This window comes from Eubalaena glacialis, chromosome 8 (assembly GCF_028564815.1).
Source record: "Eubalaena glacialis isolate mEubGla1 chromosome 8, mEubGla1.1.hap2.+ XY, whole genome shotgun sequence".
Lineage (NCBI taxonomy): Eukaryota > Metazoa > Chordata > Mammalia > Artiodactyla > Balaenidae > Eubalaena > Eubalaena glacialis.
The window spans coordinates 16,046,513-16,065,160 of NC_083723.1; the positions used below are offsets into that span (position 1 = coordinate 16,046,513).

The window sequence follows — 18,648 nt, forward strand, 5'->3', positions numbered from 1 at the left end:
TTCAGTCTCGGCAGGTTGTGCATTTCTAAGAATTTGTCCATTTCTTCCAGGTTGTCCATTTTATTGGCATAGAGTTGCTTATAGTAATCTCTCATGATCCTTTGTATTTCTACAGTGTCAGTTGTTACTTCTCCTTTTTCATTTCTAATTCTATTGATTTGAGTCTTCTCCCTTTTTTCTTGATGAGTCTGGCTAATGGTTTATCAATTTTGTTTATCTTCTCAAAGAACCAGCTTTGAGTTTTATTGATTTTTGCTATCATTTCCTTCATTTCTTTTTCATTTATTTCTGATCTGACCTTTATGATTTCTTTCCTTCTGCTAACTTTGGGGTTTTTTTGTTCTTCTTTCTCTAATTGCTTTAGGTGCAAGGTTAGGTTGTTTATTTGAGATGTTTCTTGTTTCTTGAGGTAGGATTGTGTTGCTATAAACTTCTCTCTTAGAATTGCTTTTGCTGCATCCCATAGATTTTGGGTCGTCATGTTTTCATTGTCATTTGTTTCTAGGTATTTTTTGATTTCCTGTTTGATTTCTTCAGTGATCTCTTGGTTATTAAGTAGTGTATTGTTTAGCCTCCATGTGTTTGTATTTGTTACAGATTTTTTTCCTGTAGTTGATATCTAGTCTCATAGCATTGTGGTCGGAAAGGATACTTGATACGATTTCAATTTTCTTAAATTTACCAAGACTTGATTTGTGACCCAAGATATGATCTATCCTGGAGAATGTTCCATGACCACTTGAGAAGAAAGTGTATTCTGTTGTTTTTGGATGGAATGTCCTATAAATATCCATTAAGTCCATCTTGTTTAATGTATCATTTAAAGCTTGTGTTTCCTTATTTATTTTCATTTTGGATGATCTGTCCATTGGTGAAAGTGGGTTGTTAGAGTCCCCTACTATGATTGTGTTACTGTCGATATACCCTTTTATGGCTGTTAGCATTTGCCTTATGTATTGAGGTGGTCCTATGTTGGGTGCATAAATATTTACAATTGTTACATCTTCTTCTTGGATTGATCCCATGATCATTATGTAGTGTCCTTCTTTGTCTCTTGTAGTAGTCTTTATTTTTAAGTCTATTTTGTCTGATATGAGAATTGCTGCTCCAGCTTTCTTTTGATTTCCATTTGCGTGGAACATGTTTTTCCATCCCCTCAGTTTCAGTCTGTATGTGTCCCTAGGTCTGAAGTGGGTCTCTTGTAGCCAGCATATATACGGGTCTTGTTTTTGTATCCATTCAGCCAGTCTGTGTCTTTTGGTTGGAGCATTTAATCCATTTACATTTAAGGTAAGTATCGATATGTATGTTCCCATTACCATTTTGTTAATTGTTTTGGGTTTGTTATTGTAGGTCTCTTCCTTCTCTTGTGTTTCCTGCCTAGAGAAGTTCCTTTAGCATTTGCTGTAAAGCTGGTTTGGTGGTGCTGAATTCTCTTAGATTTTGCTTGTCTGTAAAGGTTTTAATTTCTCTGTCGAGTCTGAATGAGATCCTTGCTGGGTAGAGTAATCTTGGCTGTAGGTTTTTCCCTTCCATCACTTTAAATATGTCTTGCCACTCCCTTCTGGCTTGCAGAGTTTCTGCTGAAAGATCAGCTGTTAACCTTTTCGGATTCCCTTGTATGTTATTAGTTGTTTTTTCCTTGCTGCTTTTAATATTTTTTTCTTTGTATTTAATTTTTGAGAGTTTGATTAATATGTGTCTTGGTGTGTTTCTCCTTGGATTTATCCTGTATGGGACTCTGCACTTCCTAGACTTGATTGACTATTTCCTTTCCCATGTTAGGGAAGTTTTCAACTTTAATCTCTTCAAATATTTTCTCAGTCCCTTTCTTTTTCTCTTCTTCTTCTGGGACCCCTATAATTCGAATGTTGGTGGGTTTAATGTTGTCCCAGAAGTCTCTAAGACTGTCCTCAATTCTTTTCATTCTTTTTCCTTTATTCTGCTCTGCAGTAGTTATTTCCGCTATTTTTTCTTCCAGGTCACTTATCCGTTCTTCTGCCTCAGTTATTCTGCTATTGATTCATTGTAGAGAATTTTAAATTTCATTTATTGTGTTGTTCATCATTGTTTGTTTGCTCTTTAGTTCTTCTAGGTCCTTGTTAAACATTTCTTGTATTTTCTCCATTCTATTTCCAAGATTTTAGATCATCTTTACTGTCATTACTCTGAATTCTTTTTCAGGTCGACTGCCTATTTCCTCCTCATTTGTTTGGTCTGGTGGGTTTCTACCTTGCTTCTTCATCTGCTGTGTGTTTCTGTCTTCTCATTTTGCTTAACTTAATGTGTTTGGGGTCTCCTTTTCACAGGCTGCAGGTTCGTAGTTCCTGTTGTTTTTGGTGTCTGCCCCCAGTGGCTAAGGTTGGTTCAGTGGGTTGTGTAGGCTTCCTGGTGGAGGGTACTGGTGCCTGTGTTCTGGTGGATGAGGCTGGATCTTGTCTTTCTGGTGGACAGGACTGCGTCCGGTGGTGTGTTTTGGGGTGTCTGTGACCTTATTATGATTTTAGGCAGCGTCTCTGCTAATGGATGAGGTTGTGTTCCTGTCTTGCTAGTTGTTTGGCGTAGGGTGTCCAGCACTGTAGCTTGCTGGTTGTTGAATGGAGCTGGGTCTTAGCGTTGAGATGGAGATCTCTGGGAGAGCTTTCGCCATTTGATATTACATGGAGCTGGGAAGTCTCTGGTGGACTAATGTCCTGAACTCGGCTCTCCCACCCCAGAGGCACAGGCCTGACACCCCGCCAGAGCACCAAGACCCTGTCAGCCACACGGCTTCTCCGGAGAGTCTCTGAAGACCCGGTGGGCTCAGGTGGCGGCTAGTGGCCCCTGTGAGGTCCTGCATGAGGGCTCCCAGGTCTCCGGCATCTGCTGGACCCCGAAGTAAGCGGCCAGTAGAGAACGGGCAGACTGAGAGCCCTGGTGGCTGGCTGGGCCTGGGTGACCGCACGGAGGCTGCCACAGGAGACAGGTGGGGGCCTGTGGGCACGTGTGGCCTGGGCCACCGCCAGGGTCTCCTACGGCAGCAACTGCGAGATGGATGGCACGGAAGCCACACTGGGGCCTATCCTTGTAGCTTATTTTATACATAAGAGTTTGTAGTTCTTAACTCCCTACCCCTATACTGCCCCTCCCCCATCCCTCTCCCCACTGGTAACTACTAGTGTCTGTGAGTCTGCTTCTTTCTTGTTATATTCACTAGTTTGTTGTATTTTTTAGATTCCACATATAAGTGATATCATACAGTATTTGTCTTTCTCTGTACAAAAAGACTTATTTCACTTATCATATTGCCCTCCAAGTCCATCCATGTTGCTGCAAATGGCAAAATTTCATTCTTTTTTTATGGCTGAGTAATATATTCCATTGTATATATGTACCACATCTTCTTTATCCATGCATCTGCCGATGGACACTTAGGTTGTTGCTTCTGTGTCTTGGCTATTGTAAATAATGCTGCTATGCACATTGGGATGCATGTATTTCTTTAAACATTTTTATTTCAAAATTTCACTGGAAATAGGGTGACCTCACTATCTTGATATTATTGTGGCTCTTTTTGCAATAGTCAGTACCCAGATGCTCTCAACAACCCAAGAGCATGTATTTAAAGAACAACAACCATTTGAAGTTCTGGTCATTTTTTAAAATATTTATTATGTATATAATATGTGTGCATTATAGAATAATTAATTATAGAATAATTATAATTATAGAATAAATCAATTACAAATGAACAAAAAAGAAAGTTAAAAATTACTCGCAAATCCTTTCATTCAAGGAAATTACTATTCTTTCTATTTTTACCTAGGCAGATGTGTATGTACATGTCGAAAACAAGCTCATTCTGAAGTATTATTTTATAACCCTTTCTGCCTTATCTAGATATCATGTATATTTTATATTAATCTTATAAATAAGTATACTTATACAATGTCTAACACTGTATGATATTCAAAGGTGTACATGTACAATTATTTGTTTAACAAATCTTTTGACCTAGAAATGTTTTTCATTCTTTCATGAAGGGCATGCTTGTAGCAAAATTAGTTTGTATCTTCTTAAGGATTTATTTAATATAAATTCTTAGACATGGAATTGCTGACTCAGAATTTATACTATTAATGTCATTTTTTAACACTGTATTTAAAATTTTTTTTGTCGTTACCTTAATGTATATAAATTTCGAGTTACTATTTCCTCAGAAGTTTGGTTTATCTTTCTTTCTAGTGCTCTTTTTATTTTCCAATGCAGAAATAACTTAGAAGTTATTGTTTTATTTCATTAGGGTCACCGTTATGGACCAAAGAAAAACTTGAACGAATAACACTTAGAAATGGCCAGTCTTTGGTACTTCCCTGCAGACCCCCAGTTGGGTTACCACCACCTATAATATTCTGGATGGATAATTGTAAGTTTTAAAAATAAGAACTTTCTTTCTTCAAGAGTCTTATGATTATTGGCTGTCCCAATCAATTATTACCTCTTGTGATTCATAAGATGTTTATAAAATGTCTTAGAGATTCTCAGGAAAATAAATCACACATCCTTTCATTCAGTCACTTTATTTTATTGAACACTTACTATGTACCAGGCATCTCTCTAAATAAACCAAACAAAGGTCCTGCTCTCACTGAATTTATATTCTATGCAATGGGAATAAAAGGGGGGAGAGAAGGAAGCAGAGAATAAATGCATTTAGAAAATATGTGTCAGTTGGCAGTAAGTGCTGTGAAGAAAAGTAAGCAGAGTTTTGAGCAGAAACTTACAGGAGTGAAAGAGCAAGCAGGCCCTTAAATATCTGTGTGGAAAGAGAAAAAACAGTGTAAGCCCCAAGGGCAGGAGCATCCCTGGTGTGTGTAAAATCAGCAGGGAGGCCAGTGTGCCCGGGCTGACTGACCCAAGGGCGACAGTGAGAGAAAAGGTCAGGAAAGTCCAGGGGCTCCAGTGAGAAGGGCTTTGGCTTTTGCTTTCAGTGAAGTAGGGAGACAATGAAGGAGTGGCTTCACCTGAATCAAAACAAATAGTAAGAACATCACTTTGGTTCATGTGTGGAGAACAGAGAGGACGAAAGGGAGAGAAGGGCGTTCTGTTAGGAGGCCAGTGCTGTGATCTGGGCAAGAGTTGATGGGGACTCGGACTTGGGTAGTGGCAGTCAAGTAAGTAAGAAATGGTCAGATTCCAGGGACTTCCCTGGTGGTCCAGTGGTTAAGACTGCACGCTTCCAACGCAGGGGGCGCGGGTTTGACCTCTGGTCAGGGAACTAAGATCCCACGTGCCACGTGGCCATAAAAAAAAGAAAAAAAGAAAGGAAGGGAGGCAGGGAGGGAGGAAGGAAGAAATGGTCAGATTCCAGATATAATTTGAAGGTAGATCCTCCAGGATTTATTGGGGTCAGGGTGGAGGCATGAGAGAGAGGAATCAAAGGTAACCCCAAAGTCTAGGACTGAACAACTAGTAAAATGGAATTGCCATTTCCTGAAACAGCAGAAGCCCATCAAGGGAAGGAAATCAAGCTGTTCAGGATGTGTTATGTCTTTTCTTTCAGTTTCGTTCTTTTATCCCCAACAACAGCTAATTTTTTTTAATTTAATTTTTTACTTTATATTGGAGTACAGTTGATTCACAATGCTGTGTTAGTTTCAGGTGTACAGCAAAAGTGATTCAGTTATACGTATACATATATCCATTCTTTTTCAGATTCTTTTCCCATATAGGTTATTACAGAATATTGAGCCCAGTTCCCTGTGCCATACAGTAGACGCTTATTGATTGTCTATTTTATATATAGTAGTAACAACAGCTAATATCGATTGGGCATTTACTAAGTGCCTGTCCCTTTGCTAAAGACTTTACATAAGTTATCTCGTCCATTTTCTACAACAGTCCCAGGAAGCATCTCGGATGACTCTTACCACTTTTTAGATGAGGAAACCGAGGCACAGAGAAATGAAGTCATTCATTAGGCAGTTTAACATCTGCTCACCGCATCCCTATCCTTAGGGAATTGTTTGTTGCTCTGCTCTCCCATCCTTCCACACCTCCCCTTAGCATGTTACCTTGGAGACTAGGAACCAGGGTTTGGGATGTGAGAAGCTTGTGAGGCATCCTTATGGAGGTTCTGCCGGGAGACTAGGAACCAGGGTTTGGGATGTGAGAGACTTGTGAGGCATCCTTGTGGAGGTTCTGCCGGGAGACTAGGAACCAGGGTTTGGGATGTGAGAGGCTTGTGAGGCATCCTTGTGGAGGTGTCCAGCAGGAGTCAGAGCTACAGCTACGTGAGTCAAAGGAAGATTCAGGGCTCTTGCCGGCAATGTGTGAATGTTAGTGCTTCAGAGATGCTCTGTAGAGCCGGGGGCTGGAGGAGAGGACAAAGGGAGGGAGTGCAGGTGGTGAAGAGCAAAGCCTGGGGACTGAGACCAGGAGCCTCCAGGGGCCAAGAACTTAGGGAGCAAAGGAAAGTCGATGAGAAGGAGCAGTCGCTTAGGTAAGAAGAAAACAAAAAGAGAGGGTGTCCCCAGCACGAGGAGAAGAAAAAGTGTCAGGGAGACAGAATATCAGCTGGTTCAAATACTGCTGAGAGATCAATTTCCAATCTGACTGAGAAATGAGTATTACATTTGGCAACACGGTGGTCGCTGTTGACCTTGACAAGAGTCCTTTGGGTAGAATGGTGGGAATGGTTGCAAAATATTTGTAGGGAGTATATTCTGTTCTCAGTGACATGATTTCCTCTGAAATCACCAGCTGTGCACATTACTGAAGATAAAATTTAGCTCTCACATTTCATTTCCAGTTTTGACTGTTCTGTATCAAAGCACTCAGAGAAAGTATCACAAAGCAATTGGAAAATAAATATATAAATGAATAAATGGGCAAAGATATTTTTCCTATGATCACGTAACAGCTTTTACAGATTTTGAAAGAATAAGTAACAAATCAAATGTAAATGAGTGGGTTATGTGGTCGAGAATAACAGTATCCAAAGGTACTGCCAAAATGAGGCCCAGTATTTGGTTCTTGGTTCTTATTCAGAATTGATGACTTTTCCGCTTAATAAAGAGGCACATACATGTAAAGTCTCAGAATCATCTGAATGTGTAACTAATTTTTTTCACATTGCAGTGCTGGCCATGTCATTTACATACATTTTAGGCTGTAGGCAAAGCATCTGGACCTTTCAAGTGAAATTTCATCTGGATATGAGAAAAAATTCAGATCTGTGTAGCATTCTTCTGGCAAGATGACCTTATCACGTTATTCCTATCTGCATACATTTTTGTCCCAGTGTAATGCAAAGGAACTCAGTGGGCAAAGTGCTTCCATCCTCATAAAACGGCATTCCCTTTCATTTGATCTCCCAACACTGGTCCATAATAAAATACAGCAGGAGAAATGGAAGAGAATAAATGTGTCCCTACCTTTAACTCTTTGTATTCATGAAATAAATGTACATTATTTTTCTGAGTTATTTTTTAAAACAACCCTTTCCCTGGTTAATGGCTTCAAACCATGAATTTACAACCGCCAACCAAGCCCCCATCTTGACCTAGAACTTGACTAACATGGCTAACCAGCATCCTTTCAAGGTCTGGCTCCACATTTCCCTCCGTTTTCCTGCCCAAGGGAGCTGCAGGCTTTTCCCCATAATTTTGCATTTCGTGACATTTTAGATAGGGCATCTGCTGCTGTAGGAGCATAGCTGCTTGAGTCAGACTCGAGAAATCCTCCAGGAGACATGACACCTGGCCCCAGGCAACTAGGAGGTACAGTTTTTCCTAGTTCTCTCACTTCAGAGCTGAAGAACTCTCCCAGTGAACTGAGTCAGACGCTTCCTAAGTCACGCTAGCCAGCCAAGTGTAAGTTCACACATAGATCATTGGTCCCATCTCCCTGAGTTCTTCATCGCCTTAGAAAATCTCCCCTCCGCGCCTGAGGCTAGACTGTTCCTTGGACCTGAGGAGAAGTCGGTTGTTAAATGTGAAACTGGAAAGTCAGAATGCTGACGGTTATTCATTTCATTATGGAGCTTCTGTGAGGGGCCAGGTGCATTTTTAGGGCTACAACAGTAGACAAAGCAGATGACGGTCTCCGTCCTTCTGGAACTTAAATTCTAGTGCGGGGAGACGGGCTATAAGCCATACACATGACAGGTAAAGTACATTGTCTGTTAGAAGGTGATAGGTAACACAGAAAAGAAAAAGTAGAGGAGGTGAGGGAGGCTGGGTGTGGGGGGCCTCTGAGCGGCACGTCTGCAGCATTACACCCTGTTGTTAATTGCCTGTTTGCTGCCTGATTCTCCAGTTAGATCCCAAGCTCAGGGCAGAGAACCGGGTCCGCCTGACACCTTGCCCAGGACCTAGTTCATCACAGTTAGGTGCTGTCACAGTATAAGGTGTCTGACTGTGTACGTGCTGCAATAGATGCAACTCGTGGTAACATCCTTACAAGCTTCCGTAATGCACTTTCTGAGATACGTGTGTATCTATGATTAACAATTAGGAATTAACTTAAATGTTAGGAAAAGCCATGCAAACTCTTTCTGTAAAACATTTTTTGGTTTATGCTTGCTTCATGAAACCCTTCACTGGACAACTCTAATCTCACCTCTACCGCCACTCCAGAGAAATTAGGGTCTGGCAGGTACAATTGGAGTTTTAATACATGTGTCTTTTTTTTTTTTTTTTTTTTACAGTTATTTGCTTTTACTCAAAGATCTTTATAGAGAAAAAAAAACATTCAAGTGAAGTTCACAGAACTAGTTATTAGTAGATACATTTATCTCACTAATTTGGAAAGTGGCCACTTTGTGATGGAATGATCTAGATGTCTCTCCGCCTTTCTCCAGCCTTTCAAAGACTTCCACAAAGTGAGAGAGTTTCCCAGGGTCTGAATGGAGACCTTTATTTTTCCAATGTGCTCCCAGAGGATACCCGGGAAGACTACATCTGTTACGCCCGATTTAATCACACTCAAACCATACAGCAGAAGCAACCTATTTCTGTGAAGGTGATTTCAGGTAAGAGTTCAGTTTCCAGAAACTCTCTTGCCATGATGTTTACAAATGTGTGCAAATGTATTAATTATTAAATCCTACTAGCTTTGAAGTAGACAGGTTCACTGATCAGGAGAGTACCTGTGAATAGTTGCTAAAGTGTTGGCATATGTATCAATATTATAAGGAGCTTGCCTACCTTAAATACTGTATTTTACAGTTTTTGCTGTCATTACCATTACTGTTGCCATGGTAACTTCCTGAATCTACTTAGTGTTCTGAGCGTTTGTGAGTGCTTTATGCTCCACGATGCCTTTAATTGGGAGTCCTGCTGCTTCAGTTATATATTCACATATTACTGGTTGGGGGTGGCTGAGTGAATTAATGAAATAGTTCTATACAATGTAAAGCACTGTTTTTACTTGGTAGGGATGGTGCTCGGTCAGCATAGGTATATATGTTTGCTTTTGTTGCCCAATACTTTTTTTTTTTACAATCCCCTCCCCCCTACTTTTTGCATTCTTCATAATATTCTGTTTATTTCAGTGGATGAATTGAATGACACTATAGCTGCTAATTTGAGTGACACTGAGTTTTATGGTGGTGAGTTATGGTGATTGTAACTGATATTTCTCCTTCATTGTAGAATTTAGTTCACTAACTTCACCTCCATGGCTGTTTAACCTTATTTCTTTATGAAATTCCTAGTTCCATGTTTAATACCACTAGAATCAATGTATGTTTCATATGAAGTTTAGCTCTGAGCTTTCAAACATGTCACTAAAACATGTTCCATGTTGTATGTATAATAATGAAAGTTACTATAACTGTTTTCATGTGAAGAACCATTCCACAAAATTTGGAAAAATATCTTTCGTGTATGTTCAGAATTACATTTTTCATTTTTTGTCTGGCTCATAAACTTTTCTCATGAATTAAATAAGAGTTGGCAAGGTGCGTTAACCTGCTAAAATACTAACATCAGAGTCTTAGTAACCTTTTGCAATTAATATTAAGTGGATTTTGATAGTAAATCATCGTGTTTCCATCTGTTTTCACATGACCTTATCAATGTCATATAATTAGCAATAGTATTTCTCTTGGTTTTGTTTAAAATCGAGTGACTGTCTTCAGTGGAAGTAATCTTTTTAAAAATAGAGGATTTAACTTCATTCTTTTAAAAAGAAAAGAATTTGATTTCCTTAACGGAAATATGGCTCTCAGGTATAGAGTCTATGTGTGAAAATTATGGGTTCTGGATATGGGGTCCTCTTAATTATCTATAAGGCAGAATTTCTGCTGTATTAATTTTTTACCTTTGAGATATGAAGTAAAAAACATTAAGGTACTATCAATGACCAGAGTAAACAGATCACAACTCCTGCCTTATTTTATTTTATTTTATCTTACCTTATTTCATTTTATCTTATTTTATTTTATGTTAAAATCCTCCTGAAAAATATGGGCCTCAAAATCATTCCCAAAGTGATTTTAGAGGGGTAAAATCTAAGGAAACCTCTAATTTATCTCCAGTAATACCTTCTCTGGTGTTCAGTTTTTTCTTCTGAGAAATGAGAAGAATTCATATATTACCTTTTCAGTTTTTATGAGCATCAAGTAGATAATACATTAAAGTGTTGAACACTGTAAAGGGCTCTTAGAACCTCAAGATGGTATGATTTCAACTTTAAGTTTTTCTGAGAGGCCATCAGAAGATAAGGCCACATTTAGGCAAGGACTACATAAAACATGAAGGTAGTCTGTAGATATCTTCCTGAGATTTCTGACTTGAGCCCTTTTTTACGTTTTTGTCGAGGAAACCAATTTCAGTTGCTTTAAGTCCACCCTTAATTTATGGCACACAATTTGCCACACCTCTGCAGTCACTTTCTAGTTGTGTTTTGTTTTGTTTTCTTTTCCATAAACCTTGCAGTTTTGATATGTTAGATGTCCACCACGATTTATCTTCACAATTAATCAATGGAATTGACTATAATGTTGTCCCTAGGGTAAAGCAGAATACCCCTTCCATCGTCATATCTTCCAGAAGACAGACAGCTCATTTTCACTTTGACGTGCGCACTCATCTTAAGAGATGGATAGTTTGATAACATGATTTTCCTCTCTATGTCTACATTTTGAAAATTTACCAACTCACCAAAAATTCATAGGACCCTAACCCAAATTAGGGAAATGTGCAAGAGGAAAAAAGTTCTTATTTTTAATGCTTGTGCAACCAAAATAGTTGTTACTTCCGGCTGAGTGAGTGATGGCTATTTGCAAGGCAAAGAGTGTGTATGTGTTAGTTTAACAAATTTCACAATCAAATGCTAAATGGATTTGCAAAGGGATTACATTCTTAGACAGTGAACTGGGCTTCTAGAAATCTGTGGTCATAACTCTGAATGCATATTGATTTTCTTGTTTGCAGCTAAATCACATAGAGAGAGGCCACCAACATTTTTAACTCCAGAAGGCAATGCAAGTCGCAAAGAGGAATTACGAGGAAATGTCCTTTCACTTGAGTGCATTGCAGAAGGGCTGTGAGTTAACACTGTCTGTCTTGATGTCCACTTCTTATGTAAACATAGTAGATTGGTAGAGAGGTGTTAATATCATAACAAGAGTCATTGTCTTATGTTGATTCCATTAAGCATCAAGAAAAATGTGATAATTCCTTCCAAAACAGGCCATATAAATATCATGTTATTAAAATATTTTGTTAATAGTGTTCCTTTTGAGATAAGTATCAGTAATCACCTTCTGACTGCTCTGATTATAATTCAGGTTATTATTTTGCTACTGTTGTCTAACAAAGCATCTCAAAACTTAGCGGCTTAAAACCAATAGCTGTTTATCACTGATCATTTGTCTGCAGGTCTGCAGGGCAGTTGTGCTGTAACAGGCTAGATCCGACTGATTTCAGTTGACCCTGTTTGTGCATCTGCTGGGCGGCTCGGCTCTGGGTTCACAGCTCTGGGTCTGCTGGCTATGAGCAGGGCAACGGAGCTCTTGACCATGAGTTTCTCACATCCCTCTAGCAATCTAGCCCTGGCTTGTTCTCCTAACAGCAGAGGCAAACATGGCCTCACAGGACCTAACCTTCTACCTGGCACACTGTCCCAAACCCTGCTTCCTAGTGACCAGTCACCAGCCCAGCTTCTTTGCAGATGTCTCATCTGTGCAGGCCTCAAAACTGACGCCACCCCCAGAACGCATGTGCCCTTGACAGGAGTCCCAGATTAGGAAAACGTTCAAGGCAAGCTTCTCTATATAGTTCCCTCTTATGCCTGGCACAGAGCAAGTACTACTGATAAGGCACATTTGCTGAAAACATTGATTGGAATCTCGGAAACATGTTGTGATCACGTGTTATGATCAGTGCTGTCCTTGGCCTGGTGACTGAAAGTCCACATTCCTTCTTAGAATCCCAGAATTGGCCTCCAGGAATAATTTTACCTCCGGAGGCACATGGAGGCCTCTGCTGGCCGTGTCAGGAAATCACACTACTCACAATTCAGTTCCTCAAATATATCTGTTCAATTATTTTTATTCAACCAAACAAATGAAAAAAATTCTACAATCCATTAATCCCACTTGCATTTCTAATGATAAATACATTGTGATCTTCCTGAGGGCATGGACCATTCTTTTTTTTATCTTTATCTTCCCAACACACAACTCAGTGCTTGGTCTATAATTTAGTCTCAGTAAATGTATTGAATGGATTTTTATTTTACCCTCATGAAAACCTTCTCAAGTCACCAGATCAAAACAAGCATCATTATGCGCATTAAGGCAACAGAGAAACCTGAGGCCCAGAAAGGTCAGGGATCCAAGATCAGAGAGCAATTTAGGGATAAGGCTGGGATTTTGAAGCAGACCTTTTAACTCTAAGCCTATGTCTGGCTTTTCATCTGCCTCTATATAGTTCATGATTTAATAAGAAACATAGGTGAGAAATGGTATGAGTAACACATGAGTTGGGCCTACTTCTGTCAGTTGGTATTTTAAAATATCACTAATAATGAAACTAAAGTAAGAGCACGATTCCTCTAATCACTTCATTCACATCATCAGATAGCCTGTTATAAGATAGGGAGGTGCTTCCATTTGATATGGAAATGTGTGAAAAGTTCATGGGCACAAATATGTATATCAGCTCTTTCTCTGGCATTTTTAACTCCAGCTGATAAAAAAATTATAACTCGGTGTTATTAATTTCATGGTCATTCTTTTGATTGACATAGTCCCTTCATGCAAAATTTTCCAAGAGTGCCTCACTGATCAGAACTTTGAAGAAAATAATTAGGTCCCTTCAGTCAAGTAAGTCTTGCTGCCATTCTCCCCAGATCCCTGAAGTCGAAGTTCACAGTGTGCCATAAATTAGCACAGTTCTGCTTGTGTGAAAATGGTAACTTACAGACTGAAATGTAAGGTTTTGAGCATGACTTATAAAAGTGTGGTGCTAGTTAAAAAGTGTGGTGCTGGAGTAAATCTCTGTATATTCCTCATGACCTTTATGTTTGTGACAAGCTCGCATGAAAGTCACCCTCAAAAGCAGCTAGGTGAACTTCTTTTCTTGTAATGTTATTGTTTATTCATCTTATCAGGCCTACCCCAATTATTTACTGGATAAAAGAAGATGGAACACTCCCCATCAACCGGACATTTTATAGGAACTTTAAGAAAACTCTGCAGATTGTTCAGGTTACAGAAGCAGACTCTGGGAATTACCAGTGTGTAGCCAAAAATGCACTAGGAGCCGTCCATCATATCATTTCTGTCACAGTTAAAGGTATATCATTGTCTAAAATACATGGCTCTTGCCTCCATTGAGAATCCCTGAGTCTTCGATCAAAATGCCTTTGATTATATTCAATAATAATGTAATTTATATCAACATACATGGCACCTTGAATCTCTTCTTATTGCTACTTACAGTGCATCTAAATCAGGTGAAAAATTCACTCCCTCAGATCTTCCTTGCAGAGGATTCCAATTAATAAGTGTAGAAAGAATGAAGGAAATAGGAAATCACATTTAGAATCCCACGGTTATAACTGCTGTAGGCAAGAGCTAGTGATGAGTGCTAAAATTACGGGATGGACCTTTAAGGAGAAACAGGATATTTGCATAGCCTCAAAATGTTTCTTCTCCCCTCACCCCCCAAAAATTAATTACTGAGGCAGGTTTAATATATGTCCACAAATTCTGTACTCCTCGTGCCTTAAGGAGATGGAGCTTAATTGTCCTTCCCTTGAGTGAGGGCTGGACTTACTTGCTTCTAACGAATAGAACATGGAAAGCAGGAAAATAATAACTTTACAGTGGAGAAACCTGGCAGACATCACTCTAACCAAGTGATCAAGGTTAATATAACCACTAATAAGCCATGTCAATATCATGTACTCCCAGATATGATGGACGTCCACAACAGCGGTTACCAGTGGGGAGAGGCAGTAAAGGGGTAGGGGGTTAAGAGGTACAAACTATGATGTTTAAAATAAGCTACAAGGATCTATGGTACAACACGGGGGATATAGCCAATATTTAGTAATAACTGTAAATGGAGTATAACCTTTTTTTAAAAAAGAAGTAATTATGATGATACTGATGGCGGTGGTTGGATGGTGATTATAATCTAAAAATTCAGGAGTTCTTCACTCAGAAATCACTAATTTTGACCTTAGATGGAAAAGCTTTTGTTCACTTAAAACCTTCCCATTGATCTATAGGCGAATTCAATAGTCACTGGTAGAAACATTCTCTAGGAATGAGAGCATATTGAAAATGTTTCACAAAATATTTTGGTTACAGATAAGAAGTAGAGAACATACCTTAGGAGAAATACGAAGATTAATCAATTTAGTAAGCTTGATTTATCCCTGAAAGAATTCAGTTGGCTAGTTCTCCTTTGTTAAGTCTGGAAGGATGTTCAAGGAAGAAACTCTTCATAAAAAAAAAAGAGATGATAGAGAACTTATTTATAGTGTTGGGCTAGTAATTAACATTGATATGTAACACTTATGGCTAACACTGACATATATTCACTTTTCTCCATTTCTGTCCTGATAATGATGAAAAGAGGATGTTCCTTATTACAAGAAATAACCAAAAAGCTCTTGATTTTTTAGAAGAAAAAAAAAAGATGTTCTACAAAATAACTGACTAGTTGTCTTTAAAAGTCTCAGGTTCATGAAAAACAAGGAAAGAGCAAGAAACTTCCAGATAGGAGGAAACTAAGTAAGAAGATGTGACAGTTAAACGCAATATGGTGTCCAGGACAGGGTCCTGAGACAGAAATAAGACATTAGGGGAAAAACGGGGAAAATCCTCATACAGTGTGTAGTTGAGCTGATGGTATCCAGTGTTAATTTCTTGTTTTGGTATCTGTTCCATAGTTTTGTAAGAGAAAGCTGGTGAAGGGCTTATAAGAACACTCTATACTAACTTGGCAGCTTTTCAAAAATGCAAAGATTTAAAAACTGCTTCCCAATTTTATAATTGTATGTATTCTACAGGACTCAGATTTTAAATTCATGTTTCTTAGCCCTATCTGTACCTGTAAATTCCTCTACAACGTTAGAGAAATCTGTTACCTCTTCGATGTCTGATTAACGTAATGTAAAACAAGATGGCGATATTTGAATCAAAAGGCTCTAGAAATAATACATAGATGTCACTGAGTCTTCTTAAACATTCTTCTGAAAATCTGAAGTGTTCTTTGAAGCATAAATCTATTCACTCTAAAAAAATGAAACTAACAAATGTTTTGCAAAATACTTATTTTTATTAAGATAGTTCAGTATACTAAGTTTGCTAGAATAACTTATTTGATTCAATTTTTTGTGGGTTTTTTTTCCTTTCCTCACAAGCGGCTCCATACTGGATCATAGCACCTCAAAATCTTGTGCTGTCCCCAGGAGAGGATGGAACCCTGATCTGCAGAGCTAATGGCAACCCCAAACCCAGAATTAGCTGGTTATTGAATGGAGTCCTGATAGAAAGTAAGTTTCCTTGAGTGGCTTCAATTGCAGTATATTATCGGAGTGTAGTGACATCTCCACAGGGTACAAATGGTGATAAAATAACTTGGCTTAAGGAAGGAAGCCATATATAAGTTAAACAGAGGCACGAAATTACCTTTAGATTTTAATTCTACTACCTTTAGATATAATTTATTATGACTGAATCGTTTATGCTATTTTTTTTTTTTCTTTTTTGGCTGCGTTGGGTCTTCATTGCTGCGCGCAGGCTTTCTCTAGTCGCGGCGAGCGGGGGCTTCTCTTTGTTACGGGGCACGGGCTCTAGGCATGTGGGCTTCAGTAGCTGTGGCACGTGGGCTTAGTAGTTGTGGCGCACGGGCTTAGTTGCTCTGCGGCATGTGGGATCTTCCCGGACCAGGGCTCAAACCCGTGTCCCCTGCATTGGCAGGCGGATTCTTAACCACTGCGCCACCAGGGAAGTCCCGTTTATGCTATTAACATAACGGTATGTGCTGGTTGGAACTTGGCAATGTTTCCTCTGTTTTTTACATGGATCATAGGAAGAATGACAGGGTGAGAAATAAACATCACTGAAAAGTTCAGATTATCTTCTTTGTTCAAAATGTCAAGTGATTTGTGGAAACATCACAGGAGTCGGAGGAGATGGGTGGGGAGGCTAGGAATAGAGACAGTGGATATGACAAGGATAAGAAATACAACTGTCTTAATTTAAAGAGGTTTTCATTCCTAAGTAGAGCCCAGATGTTCCCACGTTCTCCAGTCTTAAAAGGTCACCATCCCATTTAATACCCAAAGAAGAACACATCCTCTGACCCCAGTCCTCTGCTGGGTGCTCCATCTTTGACCAGTTTTCCCTCCCTCCGTATTGCTGAGATCATCCTTGAGCGATACCTATATGGTCCTAGCTGCCACGTGTCACCTCTTCTGCCACCTTCCCTGGACCACTCCAGCTGTCTCTCAGCCAGGTTGTCCAGGCTGCCCACCCCTGCTGCCAGGAACAGTTCCCCAAAGTGTGACCACAGGCTTTCCATCAATCTTCTAAATCACAACAAAGACCAGTTTTACAAAACTTGGTTAAAGGCTTGAGCATAATATAAGGGAATTATAGCAAAGAATACTTAAAACAGATATTGCGTCTTTCTGCTCCCGGATTCCTAAGCCATGGCCATTCATAGGGAGCCTACTGCCTTTCCTTTGTCTTGACCCCGCTCACCACCAGCTGCTACCGAGAGGCGAATCTTTGGACATTTCCCCCTTCTTGAAGTTCAGACCTTCTCTTAGACCCAGAGAGAGAGAGAGAGAGAGAGAGAGAGAACCGGTTTCTGTTTAAAACCCAGCCTCAGGTTCACTCTCCCAGTCAGTAGCATGATAATCTGCAAAGATATTCTTTACCCCCAATAAAGACAACCTTCAGGATTATGATGTAGAGCAGCTTAGCTGCTCACTGCCTCCAAGCCAGAATCAAAAATTGGTTCTACTCTTACATACCCAAAAGGGCCATTAAACTGGCTTTCCTGAAATAGTCTTCACCCGAAGATGGATCTGAAAGCTGCCGGCAGATTTTAAATGACGCACGTCCCTTCTTCTCACCATCAAGGTCTTACCACTGCAGGTCTAGAGGGGGTGAGAGACCCGGTTCCATGAGTGTTTATTAGGAGTGTGTGTCACACAACACAGTCCTTATCGGATCCTCAGAAACAGACAGCCTGTGTTTACTGTAAAAGGAAATATGTTCCTGGGATAGCACAGACACTAAGGAGGCCAGCATATCGGGTTTGGATATTTCCATTCCCAATTTTAGCTAGGATCAGGATCAGGAAAAACTGCAGAGAGTATTTTGGGGTTGTGCATTGGGAAGCTGTTGCCACTCTCAGAGACATACAGGTGAAAACTGAGAAAAAGTGGAAGAAAGCCCAGAACTGAAAAATCAGTTTTTTGGTAGAGTATCTAATTTTCTTAGGAGTGTGTTCAGAATGGCATAAAGGATGGCGCGTGCTCAGCACTTTGGCACTGTGTTTTGTATCTCAGAGGTTCTGTGCCAATTTATGAGAGTTAAGTTAAATGTGCCCCTGAGGTCTGGCCTCAGGGAAACTGACAGGTGGGAGGGGACATCCATCATTTCTGAGCAGGAAAGCCAGGGAGCCAGGGAATGTTGGAAAGATAAATCCTCAAGCTCCGCAGCCAGAATGCAATCATAAGCAGGGGAAAATAGAGATGTAGGGAGGTCAGTGACACAAGGACGAGGGGAGATAAAATAAGGAAGCTGATCTTTCCTCCTGATTGGCTCAGCTTGTGAGCCTTCCAAACCGGGCACAGGTGGTGCCTCTCAGGGAACCCTGTAACTGCAGCTGTAATGAGTTTTGAACTTCTAGGTGTAAAATAAGATTCAAGGGTGTAATGTCCAGCACAGAGACTATAGCCAGTATTTTATAACTTTATATGGAATATAATCTATGGAATATCGAATCACTATGTTCTACACCTGAAACTAACATAATATTGTAAGTCAACTAGACTTTAATTTAAAAAGTCAGCTTTGAAATTGTACTCATAGACACTCCCCTTTAAATGAAATATCTGGGGGGAGGATCAACAGTGAAAAGCCTACATTTTGGGGATGGGGGGTGCAGGACAGTGGTCCCTGGAGAC

General features: G+C 39.8%; 1 protein-coding gene across 2 annotated transcripts in view; it reads left to right on the forward strand.

The window, feature by feature from the left end:
- The window catches only part of NRCAM (neuronal cell adhesion molecule), a 245,235-nt gene that overhangs the window by 171,886 nt on the left and 54,701 nt on the right, over positions 1 to 18,648 (forward strand). For both annotated transcript variants that reach the window (XM_061197587.1, XM_061197588.1), the window contains exons 6-11: positions 4,283 to 4,405; positions 8,843 to 9,013; positions 9,536 to 9,592; positions 11,421 to 11,532; positions 13,603 to 13,787; positions 15,868 to 15,999. In XM_061197587.1, the coding sequence (XP_061053570.1) occupies positions 4,283 to 4,405; positions 8,843 to 9,013; positions 9,536 to 9,592; positions 11,421 to 11,532; positions 13,603 to 13,787; positions 15,868 to 15,999 (780 nt within the window). The remainder of the gene's footprint in view (positions 1 to 4,282; positions 4,406 to 8,842; positions 9,014 to 9,535; positions 9,593 to 11,420; positions 11,533 to 13,602; positions 13,788 to 15,867; positions 16,000 to 18,648) is intronic.